Source organism: Oryza glaberrima, chromosome 5 (genome assembly GCF_000147395.1).
Source record: "Oryza glaberrima chromosome 5, OglaRS2, whole genome shotgun sequence".
Lineage (NCBI taxonomy): Eukaryota > Viridiplantae > Streptophyta > Magnoliopsida > Poales > Poaceae > Oryza > Oryza glaberrima.
The window spans coordinates 18,931,518-18,951,686 of record NC_068330.1 but is presented as its reverse complement, the minus strand read 5'-3'; the positions used below and the strand labels follow the sequence as shown (position 1 = coordinate 18,951,686).

Sequence of the window (20,169 nt, the reverse complement as noted above, 5' to 3'; positions counted from 1 at the left end):
GAACTTTTTAAACGACCCAATGGCAAACTCGAGTCCACAGCGCATGCGCGATACATGCATGCATTGATGCATGTGCTGATGTGTGGCGTACTGGCGTGTGAAGGTCCGGCCCGGTCGATGCGTGGTGTCACTGGTTGGACTAGTTGCTATAGCGATCGAGTAGTTAATTCAGAGAGACCAGACTTTGGTAGGCGAGAAGGCGGCAGGCCAGCTAAAATCTATCTACCTCAAACGGATCAGACACGACAAGAGCCGACGGCGACGGCCGGAGACCACCACTCCGGCAGGGCCGTCGTTGAGGCCCAATACCTCAAGTCCTAGGTAGATCCGGCGGCCCAATCCATAAGGACTTGGGCTTGGGCTGGAGTAACACAACACTGGGCCTTAGATGATTAATTTCACTGCCTAATTCATTTCCCAAATCCAATTGCCAGAAAAGAACATATGCACACAATTTAGGTGGTCTCATTGGCTCCTAGCTTTTGTGTTCATAGTCTCTTTTGCTTTGCACCAAACCTTTTTTTTTCCTTTTTTGCTTAGAGCTAACCCTTCATTCAATTCAAGAGCCATTGGAACATAGCAAGTGATCGAGCCGCCCCAGTTTCCAACTTTCTGCCATTTTTTTTTTCCTAGTGATGTTCCTTTCTCAATATCATAATGATAGAACATTACATTCGCTCTCTCTCTCTCTCTCTCTCTCTCTCTCTCCACCTTGCTACTGGCAGAAATGCAGAATTTGTACCCTCCTGGAGAAGAGGTCTCAGAAACCGGAGAATTGATTTTGCTGAGATTGCTGAATAACCTGAAATTCAGTTCCTGTAGGGCTGACATTCTCTGTCGCAATGAAGTTTCTGCGGGATGAAAAATGCAGCAAACCAGATCAGATGCGATGCAAAAAAGAAAAGGATGAAATGAGGCATGACTCATGGGTGTTCTGTCGGGCGAATAAAGAGAAACTGTTTACTTACTCGCGAGGACGTGAAGCCCAGAGGGAGCTGAGAGCACGGAGACGGCGATTATACTCTCCAATGGAAAGAAAACACCGAGCTGTCTGTCTGGTTGTGAGAATTCGCCGCATGTGGTGCAACGTTTCCTGCCTCAGATTATCAGCCTTCGCTTGCAAATGGCATATGGGGGAGAAAGAGATATTAGATCAGTTTACATATGTGGATATGGCAATGGTAGCATGATAATAAGAGGCTCAATACAATGTTGCATATTGTAAAATTAGATATTATTTCGTACATATCTGAAGAGGGGAATCAGAAAATAAGTGGGGGCAATTGGAGGTCCTAATCACCTTTTATTCGAATTTTTAAAGGACAGAGAACAGAACAAATAGAAAGACAGAACTGCCTATTTAATACTCCTTTGATGACGCAGGTTCATACTAGTTTAATTGAAGGAACCTCTGAGTCATCTCCAAGTGCTGAAGTTCAGGCATTGTGTCCTTTTCTTTCCTTTACTACGACTGATGAATTGAACAGATAGGCATCCATAATACAACTTTTCATACATATATTTGTGTATCTGGCTATGTTTTAAACAAGAAATATGACCAGAAAAAGGAGTATAGCCCACAGAATAATTTCTACAAGCCAAGGTGACCAATAATACCTACTTTGGCTTTATATTAGAAAGTGATATGTGTTTATGCATACGGGAGACATTTGTTTTACGTGATAAGATTTAACACCAAACAATTAGCACCATACATATTTCTAGTAAAATAGAAGAGATAGAACTACATTTTTTTTAAAAAAAAAGAGGAACATATTAATATATTTGTACTTCCTTAATAATTTTAAGCTTTGGATAGTACAGTTTTATCTTCCTGATTATCGCTCCGCACATTGAAAGCAGTAAATTTTCTGTGTATTTCAGAAAATGGTTAATCATCCTGCAAGCAACGATGGTGACAGCAAGGATGTACGGACTAGGAAGAAGAGGAAATACTGACCTGACGATAAAAGCTCTCGAGGTTCTCAAGCCTGCCAAGTGCTAGGGCCATGAGGCCGGTGTAGTTGGCAACATCTGCGCCGTCGTTGAGAGGACCGCCGCCCACCGCGTCGGCCAGTGACTGGTGCAGCTGGTGAAGCCCCTGCGCGAGCGCCTCCTCGGTCTGCTCCGACGACTGCTGCAGGCTGCACATCCCCATCAGCTGCTGCTCCGTCAGTGGATCGAGCTGAGGTATCAGCATCTGGTGAAAAAGGCAAATCATAGACAAAAAAAAAAAAAGGCCAAGAATTTAGCATGCCTTAATAATCGTGTGTGTCTTACTGAAAAAAAAAATTATGTTGTATGTCTACTTTGAGAATTTCTGATGGCCGGAAACCGGCCATCCAGAGGAAGCACCGCTCGGCTGGCGCCGCCCACATGCCAGTCATCAGGTGGAACACGTCGGAGCTGGCGAGCACGGCCCTAAGGTGGAAGAGCTCGTCGTAGTGGCGCATGCATTCTTCCACAATGGCACCAAGGTTTCCGTCGGGGAGCTGGGCCTGTAGCGCGCCCTGGAGCTCTGCCATGCATTTGCTGTCGTCGTCTATCCATCGGGTGTACTCCATGTCAAACATTACAGCACCTGCAAAGGTGAAAAACGCAAACCCGAGTTGTTCAACCAAAATCTGTTTTAACGTCGTGAAGCTGGTAATTGCTAGTGTACGGATGAGATGTGGTTACCCGAGCTCATATCTCCAGGTGCACTGCATCCTCCAGGAAACAAGCCCTGCAATAATTGGAGTTTCATAGCATAAGACCATAAGCTAACCTTTTGTAAGTATAGTATTATTAGACGTTGCAATCTTGTGAGGCTTCCGGAGAGTTGGAACCTGTGAGCGTGCTCTCTGAAGCTCTTGCTCGATTTGCTGAAGCCTTATGCGGCTAGTCTCAAGTTGCTGCACATAAGCCTGCAACATATGTGTAAATTCTTTGTCAAACATAGTTTCTTTTTCCTTATAAAAAAAACTTAACTTTGCTATGATTTTGTTTCAAACCTTTTTCCTCAGCCTGCTCTTTCTTGCAGCTTCTCTGTTCTGAGCCAATCGCCTTTCAGTCTGAGGGTATGGAACTGTACAGGTTAGATTATGGTACAAATGCAGGGCCAAACAAGGCATAACTCTGACACCAAATACAATCACACCTTGGCATCTAACAGTTTTCCGTCTTTTCTAGTGGATCCATGCTTCCTCTGCACCAAGCACACCAAGGGTAGTTAGAACAGTGTGAAATGCTAGATATACAGTGAGAAACCTTTTCCGACATACTATATTGGAGCTAAAACTCCTGTTCAGTTTTACTATACTACCTTTTCACAACTGTTTACCTGTTTCTTCCTTCTAGTAGTATAACAAGAGTAACCATTTCTAAAATATTGATGCATGAGCTATGTTGATTTGCTTCGTTTTCTCTTTCCAAAAGTTGCAGCTCATGGATAAAATCATACCGCTTACATCCATCATGGCCAAGAGAGAGGATCCACCGAACCATTAGGACCGCCTGGATCATCATCATTGGGGGTTTGCCATGGACCATGCTTAACATATGCTATTGCCTACTCTCTAATTGTAATACTATGTTCCTTTTAAGAACAACATGAATGCTCTATTCATGAGCTAAAAAGGCTGAAGCCAAATTAAAGCTTCTACAATCAAATCGTGGTAGCGGAATCCAAAGGAAACAAACAAGAGCTCCAGTTTGCATTGGTTCAATACACGAAGACGACAAGATTGACAAAGTATCAGAATGTCACTGTTACCATGTCTAGGCCTCCTGCATGTTGCTGAAAGCTTGGTGCAGTAGCTATTGCTGCTCCAAGTCCTTGTTTGTAGTTGTAATCATCAATGGTCACCATCAATACCTCCTGTTGTTGCTGTTCCTGCCCAGAGTCGGACCTCATGCTCGCTGGGGACACCAACTCGGCCTGTGACATTGTGTTCTGAGCTGAGCTAGAGTCAGTGGTGCTCCCTACTGACTGCGAGTTCTGCTATAAAGCAATTAATCAAAGAAACAAGAGGAGCAGACAGTGAGCAGCTAATTAAGCAAGAACACTTTTTTTCTGTTGCAGTCAGTAAGAAACTGTAGGAGACTGTTACTGATCAAGAGAAGCAGTGCTTACACTGTATGGCTCCTGTAGATGACTCATTGGCCATGAAGGGAAGATTTCCAGTGTGGGGGGCCTAGCTGCAAGATATCCTGCTGCTGCATACATACAAATGGAATTAAAGGCCTTGTCAATCGCTCTCTTTTCCTCAAGAGGTTGCAAAAATGTAGACAAAGAAAGAAGACAGAAGCAAGATGTAGGGGAGTTGTGGGATCACACCATTTATGCTGCCTCCTAGTTACATGTATGTAACCAGTGTTCATGACTGTGTATGGCAAGGAAAAAGGCAAGACAAGCTGTGCCTATCTATATGTGGTGCTGTTGGGAGCGAAGAAAAGAAAGAACCTTTCTGTAGGTGGTTAAGGTTTGGAGAAAGAGAAAGATAAGAGGTGTAGAGAAAAGGCAGTCTTACACTCTGTGTACGCGTCACTTTGGATCATGCCATGATCGACACCAGCACCAGCACTGGTGCCATGGATAAGGGCCTTCTCCAACTCACCAAAGTAAGCAGCAGCTGCAGGTTGCAACTCCCTGGACCAAGCAGTAGAGCACAGCATTCAGCACCTGTGGTAGCCAATAGCCATATGCAATATATGGACGAACAGATAAAAACTGAACTTTTCAGGAATGTAAAGGCAAGCACTGAGGGTGTGAGCCTCTGAGGTTAGAGGAAGGCAGATAAGGATGAGAGCTAAAAAGGATATGTAGGATGAGGGTAAGCAAATCACTTACAGGATCCAGGCCTTAGGCATTAAGAAACTATTTGGATTGCGAGAAGAGGTGTAATCCAATGAGCGGTAGCTTGGATATATATATATATAGCAGGGGAGTTGGTTATAAAGATAGTTAAAAAGAGGCAAGGAGAAACGATACTTTAAAGCAACTGCAGGGCTTGAAAACTACTAGTGCCTAGTTGAAAAAGAACTTTAGCTGTGTTGTCTTTGCATGTACTATTAGTTGAAAGAGAAGAACAGTGTAGATAGGGAGATGGAGACTAGAGAGGGAAGCGGCAGTACAGGAAGTTGGCAGGTGGTGCAGCAAGAACAGCATGGCCTTGGATTCCATATGCAACCGCTTGGCTGTGTGGTACTGCTCTATCATGATCATTTGCCATCCTCCAAGAACTCCCCTCACCTTGCACCATGCCAATGAGCACAACTCTCAACTTTACAAAGAAGAGGCTAGTAGCAGCAGTAGAGACTAGTGAACTAGGTTCACACATGCATGCACCATGCATTCAAGTGTGCTAGTATACTCAAGAGAAGGGAGATGGAGGAAGGGAAGAGCACATATAAGTACCACATGATAGGATGTTGCTTCGTTTCCTGTTTGTCTTCTCCCACACTGGCAAATCGAATCCCCCTTGGAGTTTCATCTACTACTGTACCACAAAGAAGATTTTGTGTCCTTTTGAACATGCCCTACGAGCCTGCCTCTCTATCTTTTCAGTTTTCACAGGCTACACTGAGAGAGAGAGAAGTGAGATGTGTGATAGCCTAGCTAGTAGCGTTGTAGGCCTTTTCTCTGTCAGGATTTCTGTCTCCTACTCTACCGCTTGTAACCACCTTTCATTTCTCGCTGGCTGCCCTCTCTGGCCTTCCCTCTGAGACAGCAAGTACTCTCAGCAAAATGATCATTGAAGAAAGGAAAGGAAGAGAGGGGGGGGGGGGGGGGGGGGGGATGAGAGGCCTAGGAGCTTGCTTCCTTTTCCTAAGAACAAATTGTCCATGAGGATCCATGCATCTCCACCTTGTCATGCACCAAATACTGAAGTTTTTCCTGTCAAAAGGAAGCTTCATTCCAGAATGGCCTTGTTTCTCTGTTTGGAAATGCTATGGATCACTATCGATTATGAGAATATGTGTAGTGACCAAGTTGCCTCTTAATTAACTTATTAGTGCTTGACCTTTTGGATAAAGTAGGGCCTCGAGTATATATATGAGAGATAGTGTGGTGCGGTGAAACGAAGATGCATTTATACTCACTGGAAAGCTCCTGACTCGTGAGGTCTTCGCAGATTTGCTGAATCCTTTGGCTACAGAGGCCAGTAGAGATCATTTACTACGATTTCTTTGCTTCCACCCTCTGACTCTTGTATTGGAGTCCAATGCGGCTCTGGGAAAAGGAGAATATTTGCAAAGAAGAAAAAACATATTTGTGGATAATGATGAATAACCTGAGCATAATAACAGCAAATGTATAATGCAGACCAGCCAATTGTGTTCAGACACAATACTTTTGAGTTTTTTTATTTAAATACAGCATAAGAGGTGGTAAACTTTTGTAAAGTTCTATAGATTCCCAAACACTTCCAGCCAAAATTTCTCATGGACATACCTAAGTACCTAACAATGTGCATGTGTATCTATGCACAAAGATAAGATATTCTTTTCGACAAAAAGGTAACACAAGAGATCAAACCTTGCCTCTTAACCATTTCACTTCACACGAAGTTGTAGAAATTTGAAGTTCATCTCAGCCTGTAAACTGCATTGATATCTGGACACTGGTAGATCAACATTACTGAAACTGAAGTTGTGGGCGTTAAGATCGGAATATGATGTTAGAAAGCCAACACAATCCTCATCTAATCACAGGGTTCAGATTTCAGAGCTGCAGGATGCGTTTCGTCATTAAATGGTAAAACATGAGTCTTCAAAAACGTAAACCAGAAAAGATAGAAGGGATCGTCATGCATAATACTCCCTCCAGTCAAGATTATTTGACGTTTCCGACAGCCAAAACCTATTAAGCGCAAGTCATTTTCTTTGTCCAAAGTGTCAAATTAACGTCCAGAGGTAGTAACACATTAACAGAAAAGTATAATTTCAACTACTTCTAACCTGCTTTTGCAGACTGAATTCCTTATTATGTCAGTAACTTATTTTCTTGACAAGGACTGATAAAGATAAAGCCAAAGGATGGCATGAGGGCATGAGAGACATATCCTATATTAAAAGCAAAAGAATGGGTTTAAAGGAAAAGAAAATGATATACTTTTTTATATATTTTTCTTAAAGATATACTCTTTTCTTTATGATATACTTTATATTAAATGTTCATTGGGCTCTGTTTTAGCATCAGAAAATGGGCTTACAAGCTTAGTAAATGTCAACTTGATGATATATTTTCCTTTTCTTGTATAGTTTGATGTCGGTAAATAATTTTTGGGAATTGTGACATGGTGATCAGATATTTTTACTCTTCCAAATTATTTTCCATCTTATAAAAGGAGTTGGGGCTTACAATATATTTCTACACCTACTACTCATAAAAATTCTATGGCTAAACATGTAAATGTTGTTTAAATAATTTATTTGAAAAAACGGCAATCTTTGCATGTGTTTATGTCATTGGCTTTATCTGAATTAATCACGTTAGAAATTTTAACTTATATTTATTTGTCATCGGTAGCAATAAGGAGCACAAAGCTAGTATGTATAAGATTTTATTGGAGAATAACCAAACAAAAATACCTGGCCCTTCTGTCATGGGATTAAGAGCCTCAACAAAATTTTCTGAGGCGAAGTTGCGAAAAATTAAAACAATGTAAATGAACTCGAAGTCTCAAACAATTAATACAGTTACTATTCCTCAAAGAAATATAAGACATTGAAGAGTTAGAAAAATATAACTAGACAAGAAAACAAGTGGTTTCTTTTTACCATAAAGAAAATAAGTAGTTTTGTAGAGCTATAACTATTGTGGTCCATACATGGCCAAAATTTGCAGCCCTAGTGAACAGTGAGATTCACCTCAATAAAACTGAAAGCTAGTGACCAGAGAGAAGGTAGCAGTCAGAAGGACATGAGCGACAATGGAAACAAACAAGAGAAAAAGGGCCCAAAAGGAGTGGATTTGCATGCCTGCAGGGCTGCATAATATAGTAATCTTGTTGGGAAAATGTTGCAGAAATTGAACTGTAAATAACTAGTCAAGCTTAAAAGCAAGCGTGAATTCCAAAACGAAAACCTTACAGCATAGAAAGAACCTCAACTGAAGTAAGGCATGGTTTAATTGAAGTTGATGAAATAACAACGGTTTCAGATATCTTAAAATGTGGTTAAGCCTGGTAGCTTGCTATTTCCTCCATTTCAAAATATAAGGTGCATTTTGTTTCATTAGGATAAGACTTTGACCAACGATTACTCTAAAATTAAATTTATTAGATTCATATTCAAAATTACTTATGATTATAATTTTATATCACATAAATGATATTCTAATAGAGTAGTTGTTGGTCAAAGTATTATCCTAACGGATCAAAATACACCATATATTTTGAAACGGAGTGAGTACCATCTTGTGCTACTCAAATGCTTGCTAGACTCAACGAGCACCATGAATGGCATGCTTCTTTGTGATATACGGACCCATGGTAACTTGCAATCATTCCAAGGCCGCATAGTGTGTGACAGTGTGAGGCTGTGAGACTGGCTGCATAGTGTGACAGTGTGAGGCTGTGAGACTATGAGGTACTCGCCCTGCCATCCGGCATAGTTCTGCCAAATTCTCAAATGCAGAAAGTACCCTTGCAGGCCTAAATCGTTTCAAAGTTGCTCACATGCACCTACTCCCTAACAAAAGTTGTATTTCATCGACTGCTTTAAATGTTAGGCCAATTTACCACACACACATCAGGTTCAGCAGGACACAGACAAATATCAGGACGCGGTTTTCACAGTGCAAACAGACCCAACGGGAAATCTCCATGCTTAACCTACAATTTGGTAAATTCATGACCAAACGGAGACTACACTACTAATCTAGCACTCCTATTTCCGCCTGAATATGGAGTATTAATCTCGCAAACGGAGAAAAAAAATTGTACAAAGCAGAAGCGGGAGAAAAACAACCCCCCCCCCCCCCCCAAAAAAAAAAAAAAAATCTCAACAAGCAGCATCCGTGATCGCGTACGTACAGTAAGAGGACTCACAATGATTCATCCGAGTCTCGATAAACGAGAAAACTGCAACGGAAATTGGGGTTTGCGGGAAAGGGAGCCGTACCTTGCCGTGCGATCGATGGAGCCGAACGCCGCCGGCGGTGGAGGAGAGAAGGCGAGCGGTGGATTCGGTCGCGGCGAGAGGCGGAAGCGGCCGGATGTTTAGCGTGTTGTTTCCCCCCTTTTTCAGTGGTAGCGGCCGCCGGCGGCCGCCGGCCACCGCGGCGGAGGGTCGGCTAGACCGCGAGACGATCCGAGTGGCCGGAGACGAAGCGTTCAGGTATAGCCCCCTGGGCCAGTAGGCGACCCTCAGGCCCATATATATGATTCGATGGGCCTAACATGTATCTCCCCAGAAGCCGGACGAGCTCGCACCAAGGTTTAACAAACCAAATCATTTCGTTAACCTCGTCGCCGTCGCCGTCAACCGGCTGCTCCGACCACCGGGGAGAGCTCCTCCTCCTCCTCTCCACGACTCCACCTCGTCTCCACGCTCCCCCCTCGCCGGCGGGCGCCCGTCGATTCCGCTTCCCCGCTCTCTTCTGCAAGCGCGCAATAATCAACAGGCGAAAACCCCGCAGGTAAAAACCCTCACCTCCCAAACCCCAAGGGAAAGGAGATCTAACAGCAATCTGCGGCATTTCGCTTATGTTTTCTGTGTTTTTTTTTACTTTTGGTGATTTTTTTCCCCATGTCTTGTCACATTGTCAGGAGGGATCCAGCTTCCTGAATTTTTTGGCAAATTCTTGAGGTGTGAGCTCTTTTTTTGTTGGGAATTTTGAGGCACCGCATCCACCAGAGCCGGCCGCCATACTGAATTCAGGATGTCTACGCAGCTAGTGTTTCCCAGTGCTTCCAATGGCGGATGCCCATTGAGCGTTTCGCGGAACAATTTTAGGAAAGTGGTTCTGGGCGTCGGTGCGGGGCATCTCCAGGGAAAGAAGTGCTTTTCTGGTGGCTCTTCCCGCCCTAGCAAACTCGAGTGCTCTGCAAACTCGCGGCGAGTTGGGCCACGGCGCACCAAGGATGCCCTGTATGACCTCCACCCTGAGATCTCGATGCTGTATGGAGAGGATAATGGTGCAGTTGCTGCCCCGGGCAAGGAACAGGATATTGTCAAGACCACCGAGAGGCTGGAAGATGTATCTGCGTCGCACCGCTACAGTGAGCCGAGGATCAAAGTCATTGGCGTTGGAGGTGGTGGATCCAATGCTGTGAACAGGATGATTGAGAGCGACATGAAGGGGGTGGAATTCTGGATCGTGAATACTGATTTTCAGGCTATGAGAATGTCACCCATTGATCCGGATAATAAGTTGCAGATCGGCCAGGAGCTAACACGAGGTCTTGGTGCTGGTGGGAACCCGGAAATCGGCATGAATGCAGCCAAGGAAAGCCAGGAGTTGGTAGAACAAGCAGTTTCTGGTGCTGATATGGTTTTTGTGACTGTAAGTCTGTGCTGCTCATGTAAATTATATTATTTTCTGTTGCTTGATTGATAAAGAATGGCATGATTCTCTTGGTGTTTTTTTTGGGGAGATTTAGCGCATATATGAATTGATCTATGTATGCGCATATATAAATTGATCTATGTATGTAAGTTGAGTCATAATATGCTAGGGCAATATCTTCTGTTCGATTTACATCTCCATGTACCAAAATATAAACTTTTCTCTTCTTTAGTTGGAAGGAGTACGTTGTGCTCTTCATTGATCCTTTGAATTCATTTTTAGGCTGGAATGGGAGGAGGGACAGGCACAGGCGGGGCCCCAGTTATAGCAGGGATTGCAAAGTCCATGGGTATATTAACTGTTGGAATTGTGACAACCCCGTTTGCATTTGAGGGAAGGAGGCGTGCACTACAGGCGCAAGAAGGAATTGCGTCCTTAAGAAGCAATGTTGATACACTGATTGTAATTCCAAATGACAAATTGTTGACTGCTGTTTCTCCAAATACTCCTGTGACAGAAGCATTTAATTTGGCAGATGATATACTTCGGCAAGGTGTCCGTGGAATCTCAGATATAATCACTGTAAGAAAATATGTTGCACCTTAACAACTCATGGCACTATGGATTAGCGAACCCCCATGAAGTACATTTTTGTTACATATTGAAATCATGCTACTAGAGTCGTTAAATTTTCTGTTTCCTTAGCTACATTGATGTCCCAGTGGTTTGTTGTCGCTGATGCCTATATTTCGATAGTCAAAACTACAAGTGAGAGTAATCATCTGAATTCCAATTATCGTCTTTAATTTACTGGTACTGATACGAGTGAGAGTAGAATATCAGTGATGCCTATCGTGATAAGTTCCTTGATCCTGTCCATAGCCATCCTTTATGTTTAGTCATTCACTGCTTGTCATGCTATCTGCATTACCAGCTCATGGGTCTGAAAGTTTAAACAATTTGTAGGATATCCTTTGCCAATATGCTCACCAAATGACAATTCATGTGATACATTTAGATTACTGGTAATTTACTGCTATATTCTTTTGCTTGCAGGTGCCAGGTTTGGTCAATGTTGACTTTGCTGATGTCCGATCAGTTATGTCGGATGCAGGGTCATCTTTGATGGGCATTGGAACTGCAACAGGTTGGATTTCAGAAAGCATTATGTGTTCAGCTTCAGCATCAAATAGCATAAAGGGGGCACTCCACATATATTCCTATCGCATGGGTTCATTTACAGAATTACAGTGCTTTTTACGGAATTCCCAAGCATGCGTAGTTAGAGTTTATGTTAGCTGCATTTATTTGATGCTTCTAAGAGATACAGTATAAGGTTATATGGGATCCTACTACCGCTGAGGCGATATTTACAATCATCAGAGTGCCCTCCCCCAACACACACACACACACACACACACATGATACCCTTGATCTCTGATTGTTTTCCCCTGATGATCCTTATGCCCTCTTTGCAGGTAAGACACGTGCCAGGGATGCTGCGCTTAATGCTATACAGTCTCCTCTTCTTGATATTGGCATTGAAAGAGCAACAGGAATTGTATGGAATATCACTGGAGGGAATGATCTAACCTTGACGGAGGTATTGCAGAGTAGTTTGCTATTGCATTCTTCTGGTACAGGTTGCTTGTTTGATTAGATCTTGATTTTTTTAATGGCTAAGTAGTTTAGCTGCTAACCGCAGGTAGCAGACCTCATTTTCTAAGTTTGGTAATAAATAGGCCTTTATTGCCTTCAGTTTATGCTGACTATTTAGATGACATAACACATCACAGAATTGTGATATGACTTCTTAAATTATATATTTCTGCTAAATTCCACTGGTATTCCTTTGTTTTAGGTGAATGCAGCAGCTGAAGTGATATACGATCTTGTTGATCCTGGTGCAAATCTCATTTTTGGCTCTGTTATTGATCCATCGTATACTGGTCAAGTAAGCAACCATATAAAAAGAAATAGGGGTAGTATTATTTTTTAATCAAAAGCTATGGTGGTGATTATGCCATCCATTTTTCTAGAGGTCATTGAATTTACCACGCTATTGCCAAATATAAGTATTATTATCCCCTTATCCAGGTGAGCATAACCCTGATTGCAACTGGATTCAAGCGTCAGGAGGAGGCTGAGAGTCGACAGGTACATTCTACATTGTTATGCCTACTTTATGCCCACTGCCATTATGTATTCTGATGTTCTTCATTCTACTCTCCCTTGCGTCAAACATCGACGACTGTCAGGCTGGTGGAGATAACAGCCGGAGCCACAGCAGTTGGTTTTCTTCATCATCCCAGGAAGAAGGCCCAACATTGCAGATCCCAGAGTTTTTGCAGAGGAAAGGGCGTTCAGGGTTTTCCAGAGGCTGAAACTTCGGCTTGAAGAAAAAAAAAACTTAGAACTCTCACTAGTTTAGCGCACCAGCTTTCTTTCTCGTGCTTTCCTCTTCTTCTTTTTTTAATTTTGTTAGGAGTTCGATATGTTTCAAGTTTATTTTTGCTGCTCAGATTTAGATGATAATGTTATGAGCAGATATTTGATTCCTGAACCGTACTGTGCTTCCTGAATGGATAAACTGGAATTCTTCTCTCTTTTTCACAACTCACATGGCCGCTGCCGTGAAGAAATTAGCACGTCGCAACATCATCTCACATCGTGTAATATCGTGACCAGTAATAATGTTAATCAACAAATCAATTTTAATTAGGGCTTTGTTCGAATATGTTAGGCAGAAAAGTAGAATTAGCAACTACCACAGGGACTAATCTGCAAAGCTTTCCACCAGGCCAGGTTGGCTGGCATGAACCACCAAAACCGGGAGAGGAAAGCGTACGAAAGCAGGAGGAACGCAACCGAAAATAGGGGGGAAGAGAGATTTCCCTCGCGCGCTTGTCGTTCGCCTTCTTCCCCTTTGCGGATTTGAATCCGCTCGGGGGCGCTATTACCTATTGGCGCCGCGGCGGCGGCGGCGGCGATTTGAGTCGGGATCCCGCTCGATGGCGGAGGGCTTCGGGCGGTGGGAGGCGGATCCGCTCTTCCCCGCCGCCGAGTGCGTGCAGGACTCCGCCGACAGGTCCGTGTGCTTTTCCTTTCCTTAACGTTCTTTCTCTGTTTCTCGATCTGTGGCTCTCTGCTAGAATTGTGCGCGTACTTTGGTTTACAAATCTCGGGGGGAATATGCCAAGAAATGTGTAGTTGGAAGGATTCGCTGCGTGCTCGACGGGATTACGTGGCTCCTGTTCTGGAGCACGGGAATTCTTCGATGCGGTTTGTTCCGTTCATGTGAATCTGCGTGGATTACTGGATTGGCTTCTGCGACTAGGAGATGCTAGGCTGGGAATTGGTGGCAAATGGCAGACAACGTTTTGTTTCCCAGAGTTTCATGGCCGTCTTTCGGATGGGAGATTCTGGAGATGTCAGCTTGGATGGGCACGCTCCGTCAGGATTGAGCATTGTTTGGGGAATAATATGCAACTTCACTCAACTTTGAGAAACTTCTCTTATTTTGGGGCACACCTTTCTGGGATGCATGAATGACTGTCTTTCTGTTGCAAGAGCTTAGCATAATGGTAGCATGTGCCTATAACATTTTTTCCATGTAAATAGGAGTTGTATAAATTGAAATTAATCATGTTTTGTCGTTGTGGTGCTAGTCTTGTGTTTGATTATCATTTACCTTATAGCAAAACCTGTTTTGTTACCGTGGTAAATAGTAAATACTAGCCATCAACTTATGTGTCTATGTTCCACCTTTCTATGGGAGTTGAATTTTGTATTTTAGTTCTAATAAGAGGTAACCTATACGCCTCCACATGGTACCACCGTACCAGCCAAATCTAAGTGTTTTCTCCATATGCACTTTTTTGCACTGTCATGCACATAGTATAGATTTTTCTCTCTGTCTTGATCAAGCTAGGAGTTATAATGAATTTTCTGTCTTGGTTAATGTAAGAGCAATTAGTGAATTACTGACCCTACAAGTAATGTATACAAATAAGATCCTTTTCTAACAAGAAGTTATAACCATAATTTTGGATTGGGACAGGATGGAGGGTGTGTACCGCTTGCTCTTGCATGAAAGAAAACTGATACAAGATGATACCTCACATACAAAACGTCGTGTATCAATGCAGTATGAGAGAGATGTGTGCACTGCTCTTGGAACAACAAAGTGGCAGGTTTGCATAGTCAAGCTCTCCATTTTTAACATATTTTTAATCATTCTTATCCATATATCATATGTTTTTCGGGTTATCCGTCCACTTCTGCATTTAAAGTTCTAAGGTCTTTATTCTCCTAAAACTGGCAGTTGGAGCAATTTGAGCGAGAAGTGAATGCAGCGGCATTGTCTAATAAGTCAAATTCAAGGGAAAATGCCATCTTGCAATTTAGGCAATTTATTAGAGCTATAGCGGAGCAAATTTCTCAGGTGGAAGATAGTTTGGAGAGTCTTAGGAATGATTCCATTAGAACACCAAAACATTCATACTTGACTGAACATGATGGAGATGAATTGGCATCTTTTCTTTCTGGTAGTAGAAAGGATAATCATGTGATTTATTCCACTGGAACAGATGAAATTGTTGAGCTCAAGCTTGATAGTGTTCCTGCAGTAAATGGTTATCATTCCACCCAAGAACGTACATCATGTGAATTCAGATATTCAGGAGAAGATGTGGAAGGAGCAGCCAAGCCTCAATGTTCATGCGGGGAAAATGCATGTGAAGGAGATCATAATGGTAGCAGTACGCGTGGTTTGGATTCTGATGATTCAATAGGTAGGAAGCATCATTTCAGGAGCAAACTGAGCAGGAAATACCACAGTTTTATGCGGAATTTATGGTTTACAAATAGAGGACGTGAGAGTTTTACAAAGAGGAGGAAAGATGGAGAAGTTATGGATAGCTTGAGAAATGGAAGTACATTACCTTCATTCAATCTACCTCCAGCTGGAAGGGTGTGTTATATCCTATATTTGCTTTACTTCCTGGTTGCTTATATATCAAAATAGCACAATCTATCTACTATTTTAGCATAATAACAAGGCTGTACTCCTATAAGGAATATTGATTTCTTTTGATTTCTCACGTAATAACTAACAACCTTTTTTTTTGCAGGCTATGTATTTCTGGCCTGAGCTTATCAAGAGGAGATTAAGTAAATTTAAATGCTCTACACATCACAAGCATCTTCAAGTCCGTTTAGCAACAGTACTACTAATTGCCCTTGCTGTACTTGGTGAGTTGCACCAAAGCCATCTGTTCTTGAGCATTTCTGATGATTAACCATTCTGCTATTTGAAAAAAAAAATGATAATTTTCAACTTTCAAGTAGCATACTATGTTTTGCATCGCAGTGTTTGGCAGTTTTAATACCTGAAAAAAAATAAATGGAACTGTTTGGTGGTTTCTTGCAGTCGATGCATCCAATTAGTATTTCTCTTAGTGTCCATAATGTTCTGTTCAAATCTTTGCAATAGTTAGTGGTAGTATACCTGGAAACTGGAAATGCAAGCACCAAGGTTGTAAACTCTAACACCATGGACATTCTGTATCATAACCTGCATCAAAACAAGATAGTATTTTTAATGAAGTGTAAGGTTCTCCATCTGAAATGATTTTGCACATGCTGCAGGCTTGCTGGTTTTGCATGTGAGATGACTGGGAGCAGTATCCGGTTTTGGTCCCTGTTGTGTACGTGCCATCGCCATGTTGCACTGTACCAATCAATCATTTTCATAGTTCCTGATGGAGGAGGATCCGTGTGCTATTGAGCACCATTTGCTATTTTATATTGCCATTCGAGGGAGACATAGGTTTGCCGTCATTTGATTGCTCCTAAGTAGCCTGGACCAGCACTGACATGAGCTGTGATTTTCCACAAATCCACATTTTTTGTTCAGAACTGCCACGTGAATACACGATGTATTGTATTGGCTTGTTTGTGATACTTGCACAATCAAGTAATCAACCATTGTCTGATCAGTAAGATGACAAAGTCTTCTCCAGATTTTTACGGTAGCAATCCTGTTAATATATTCCACCCAGAGAAAGGTGCACTCTAATGTAATGCCAACTGTAGCATAACCTAGGGGCTCTGTAGCTGGTGAAGTTCTCAATTCCGGTCAGCCACAGGAGATGTCAGATGTGCTATTTGTGTATGTGTTCCAGTTTGATTCCCTGATTGAACCTGCAACTGTCTTTGGCTGCAAAAAGATTGCAGCACTTGAATCGAACTGGATTCAATGTACAAGTTCGTGTGCTCGTTCGTGGCTGTCCCTGTTTTGTTCTTAAATTTGCTTGTTTCTGGCTTGTGGGCGTGCAACTCCACTCTAGTAGTCATTTTTTAAGAACTCATACACTTTATTTGTTTGAACAGAGTTTAGAAACAGATAGGATCAGTTATGGTTACATCTCCCTTAGGAGTATTGAGAATGCCTCTTGTACTCCTATGTCGATTCATCTTAATAATTTTCGCTTTCCGTTTTGTTCGTTCGACATGCTAAGCCGAGAGCTATCGCCTTTTCGCGATCACAAAGTTCTTTTAAGGGTGTGTTTAGCTCGTGAAAAGAAAATTTTTGGACGTTACATCGGATGTTTGATCGGATATCGGAAGGAATCTTGGGATACGAATTAAAAAACTAATTTCTTAACTCGTCTGGAAACGTGAGACGAATCTTTTGAGCCTAATTAATCCGTCATTAGTACATATGAGTTACTGTAGCACTTATAGCTAATCATAGACTAATTAGGCTCTAAAAATTTGTTACGTGATTTCCATGCAAATTATGTAATTATTTTTTGTTTTTATCTATGTCTAAAGATTTGACGTAACGTTTTTAGGAAAGAAATTTTGGAACTAAATCAGACCTAAAGAAAAATTCGACGGAGATCAGTGAGATGGCTGCGAAGGTACCTGTGGGCTGTGGTCACCGGCGCGTGGGTCCCTCTGTCAGATGTTTTCCCTTTGGGAACACTGGGCCCATCTGCCAGTCCCAATACCGGCCTCCCGCCCAACCAAGGGCCGCGCCGCCGCCGCGCCCGCCGCACGCACAGGCCGCACAGCCAGCGTAAACCAATTAGCCAAACCTAAAAAAAAAAAAGATAATAAAGGAGAAAGTAATCAAGTCGTCTTGGCAGCAAAAAGACCTTTTGGTTCTGTACGGCCTTTCGCCCACGCCGCCAGCCACACGGCCCAACCGCCCAACGCGAGGTCGAGGCGTGAGCCAGCCAAGCCGGAGCCGGAGCCGGAGCCGCGCGAGAGCAGAACGAGCCTCCTATTTAATACGGCCCTGCACTGCAGTGCACCACCCATCTCACTCGACTCGGCTTGACCCAACCCAACCTACCTCGCGATCCCCCCCTCCGCCGCCGTCTCGTCGAGAGAGAGAGAGAGAAGGTACGCCTCGGTTGATCCGCCACCTTCTTCTTCTTCTTACTTACCCTCCCTTCTGATCCCCCGCTCCGCCTGTTTCCCCTGGTCATGGCGGCGAGATCTCCGTGTAGGAGTGAGATCGCCGCCTCCTCCTCATGGTGTTTCCTGGTGCGGCGCGCGTGAGAGCTCGGCCCGAGCCCGAGCCCTCTCGCTTTTGCCGTGCCGGATCTGATTCTGTCCGTGCTAGTGTTAGTGTCACGTTTTGGTGTAGACAGTAGACTCATGAAACGAGGAGAGGCTTTTTTGTAGGATGGGTCAACTTTTAGGAACTTGTCCAAAGTTTAATAACTCTCAAGGATGAACTGGGAATAGTGGCGCTGTTATACATTAGGAGTTGGTCTGCGAGAAATTTGGATGGGATTAGTTGCGGATCTTCCATCAGCTAGTGGAGCTTAAAGATACTGGTGTGTTGTCCGTACTGAAATGCACTTCTTTGCCTTGGCAAAACCCCAGTCTCCCCCATAAATTTAGTTTTGTTTGCTTAGCTTTACCAAATGCCATCAGCATACATGGTGTAAAATCATATACTTTTGTAACGAACGAATTGTGTTTATTTGCATTTCAACTAGTGCTTTCTTCCTAATTTATCAGGACTATCGAGATGGCAACTGCAACTGCTCCGAGATTGTGCTTTCCTAAACCCGGCGCGGCCATTGCTCCGGCGACCAAGAGCCCTTCCTTCATTGGTTACGCAAAGCAAACATTGAACATGTCAGGCCTAAGGATCTCCAACAAGTTCAGGGTGTCCGCGACAGCGGTGCACAAGGTAAAGCTTATAGGCCCGGACGGTGTCGAGCACGAGTTTGAAGCCCCTGAAGATACCTACATTCTCGAGGCCGCTGAAACTGCCGGGGTGGAGCTGCCATTCTCATGCCGTGCTGGATCATGCTCCACATGTGCGGGTAAGATGTCATCGGGAGAAGTTGATCAGTCGGAAGGATCCTTCCTCGACGAGAACCAGATGGGCGAGGGATACGTTCTGACATGCATTTCGTACCCTAAGGCGGATTGCGTCATTCACACCCACAAGGAGGAAGAACTCTACTAGGTCGCTCTTTTTATGCTTCTGTGGGCACATTTGCTGATTTCAAAGTGGACTCGCTGTTCAGTTAGTTTTCGCTATCCAAAAAATGGCCATATCTTTGTATTAGTCTTTTGATGGGACCGTGTCATATGAGTTGTGACAATAATTGTCGTAGTCCTGTTCAGCATTTCAAACTGCGTTTGTTCAATTCACAGCAGGTCCAACTTCCAACGATGACATGTTATCAGAAGTTGTGTGTAATGGTATTATTGCGGATCACTTCCAGTAGGAAAAAATTGACTTGTCCTTTCTCCACATGCTATTTTGCAAGATGAATCAGAAGTTCAGACATTGTAGAACTTTCTATTTACATACTATGTTCCTGAAGGCTGCAATATGCACATCTGAAAGCTGGGATGCCTAACAGTTCTGTTATCCTGTATGGCTGCGCCTCACTATTTCTTGATGTTTCAGACTCTGGAAGGCAGGTTAGAACTTGTCAACCTGACACTTAAATACTTCATATTTGTTTGCGTATGTTTAACTGTTTATCTAACACTGTGATCAACGCTAATTGGCTAAAGTGGTTCTGTGAAACTATGTGTATCCGTTATTTCAGTTGAGCTACTTACACATGGACCCTAAAGCAGCACCCACCCAGTATTTTGCAGTGAGGTACACATTTCTGCTCTCCAAAGGTCAAGCATCACCCCGTACTGTGAATGATTGAATTAGCACTGTGCACTGCAAATGATGAAACAAAGTCAAATTTTATTCACCGAAAATGTAAACTTGGAATCAATGCAGCAAATGCCGTATCAAACTGCCGCCCAGCAAGGAGTCTAGGTTCGATTAGATACGACAATTTGGATTTGTAACCTACTCCTACAACGCTACACGGTTGAAGTACTTGCATCAGTTGCTTTCATAAGTCCGTATGTATGCATGTTCATCCACCGTTGAACAAGAAAAAAAAATGGGGAGAGAAAGAAGAATCACCGGACAACTAACAAACATATACAGAGCTCCTAGCTCTGATTTAGTTTGTTTAATTATTACTCCTATTTCTTAAGCAAATGAGATAATAAAGTAGCTAACCTTTCCACTGCGATCATATCAGGGAGGGGCCTTTCGTTTTCAGGTTTACCGTCTGACGTGACGCGCTGACGTGGAGGTTTTAATACTGGTAAGCGACCGCCAC

The 20,169-nt window shown here is 43.1% G+C and overlaps 3 protein-coding genes across 20 annotated transcripts; 2 read left to right on the top strand and 1 right to left on the bottom strand.

Annotated features, from left to right (window-relative positions):
- Positions 1–584: 584 nt before the first annotated feature.
- Positions 585–9,237, bottom strand: LOC127773491 (transcription factor TGAL5). Of its 18 annotated transcripts, none has more exons than XM_052299561.1 (13): positions 9,109–9,237; positions 6,521–6,628; positions 6,085–6,214; positions 4,115–4,197; positions 3,755–3,982; positions 3,140–3,187; positions 2,994–3,053; positions 2,829–2,906; positions 2,680–2,725; positions 2,310–2,581; positions 1,961–2,200; positions 969–1,111; positions 585–851 (listed from the first exon to the last, which is right to left on the bottom strand). In XM_052299561.1, the coding sequence occupies exons 3-13, from the start codon at positions 6,155–6,157 to the stop codon at positions 761–763; spliced, it is 1,362 nt and encodes a 453-aa protein (XP_052155521.1). In that variant the 5' UTR covers positions 6,158–6,214; positions 6,521–6,628; positions 9,109–9,237; the 3' UTR covers positions 585–760. The 18 variants fall into 18 exon arrangements, with proteins under 18 accessions (XP_052155521.1, XP_052155524.1, XP_052155525.1 ...); XM_052299564.1 differs by having other exon boundaries at positions 6,521–6,605; positions 9,109–9,220; XM_052299565.1 differs by having other exon boundaries at positions 6,521–6,598; positions 9,109–9,213.
- Positions 9,238–9,399: 162 nt separating this feature from the next.
- LOC127773493 (cell division protein FtsZ homolog 2-2, chloroplastic-like) lies at positions 9,400–13,111 on the top strand. Its single transcript, XM_052299573.1, has 8 exons — positions 9,400–9,625; positions 9,756–10,492; positions 10,778–11,077; positions 11,552–11,642; positions 11,974–12,098; positions 12,357–12,449; positions 12,593–12,652; positions 12,754–13,111. The coding sequence occupies exons 2-8, from the start codon at positions 9,869–9,871 to the stop codon at positions 12,877–12,879; spliced, it is 1,419 nt and encodes a 472-aa protein (XP_052155533.1). The 5' UTR covers positions 9,400–9,625; positions 9,756–9,868; the 3' UTR covers positions 12,880–13,111.
- A 211-nt stretch (positions 13,112–13,322) lies between these two features.
- Positions 13,323–16,762, top strand: LOC127773495 (uncharacterized). The gene is made up of 5 exons (XM_052299579.1): positions 13,323–13,583; positions 14,556–14,688; positions 14,820–15,467; positions 15,628–15,748; positions 16,145–16,762. The coding sequence occupies exons 1-5, from the start codon at positions 13,507–13,509 to the stop codon at positions 16,168–16,170; spliced, it is 1,005 nt and encodes a 334-aa protein (XP_052155539.1). The 5' UTR covers positions 13,323–13,506; the 3' UTR covers positions 16,171–16,762.
- Positions 16,763–20,169: the final 3,407 nt, after the last annotated feature.

What these genes read in the sequence shown, in the direction of transcription:
- LOC127773491 (XM_052299552.1), bottom strand. Translation starts at nt 5,336, where the DNA reads ATGCATGGTGCATGCATGTGTGAACCTAGTTCACTAGTCTCTACTGCT. An exon ending in AGAGCAGGCTGAGGAAAAAG is followed by an intron (nt 2,907 to 2,993) that starts GTTTGAAACAAA and finishes CATATGTTGCAG; the next exon opens with GCTTATGTGCAGCAACTTGA. An exon ending in ACCTGGAGATATGAGCTCGG is followed by an intron (nt 2,582 to 2,679) that starts GTAACCACATCT and finishes TCACCTTTGCAG; the next exon opens with GTGCTGTAATGTTTGACATG.
- LOC127773495 (XM_052299579.1), top strand. Translation starts at nt 13,507, where the DNA reads ATGGCGGAGGGCTTCGGGCGGTGGGAGGCGGATCCGCTCTTCCCCGCC. An exon ending in GTGCAGGACTCCGCCGACAG is followed by an intron (nt 13,584 to 14,555) that starts GTCCGTGTGCTT and finishes GGATTGGGACAG; the next exon opens with GATGGAGGGTGTGTACCGCT. An exon ending in TTGGAACAACAAAGTGGCAG is followed by an intron (nt 14,689 to 14,819) that starts GTTTGCATAGTC and finishes TAAAACTGGCAG; the next exon opens with TTGGAGCAATTTGAGCGAGA.
- LOC127773493 (XM_052299573.1), top strand. Translation starts at nt 9,869, where the DNA reads ATGTCTACGCAGCTAGTGTTTCCCAGTGCTTCCAATGGCGGATGCCCA. An exon ending in GGGCATTGGAACTGCAACAG is followed by an intron (nt 11,643 to 11,973) that starts GTTGGATTTCAG and finishes CCCTCTTTGCAG; the next exon opens with GTAAGACACGTGCCAGGGAT. An exon ending in ATCCATCGTATACTGGTCAA is followed by an intron (nt 12,450 to 12,592) that starts GTAAGCAACCAT and finishes CCCCTTATCCAG; the next exon opens with GTGAGCATAACCCTGATTGC.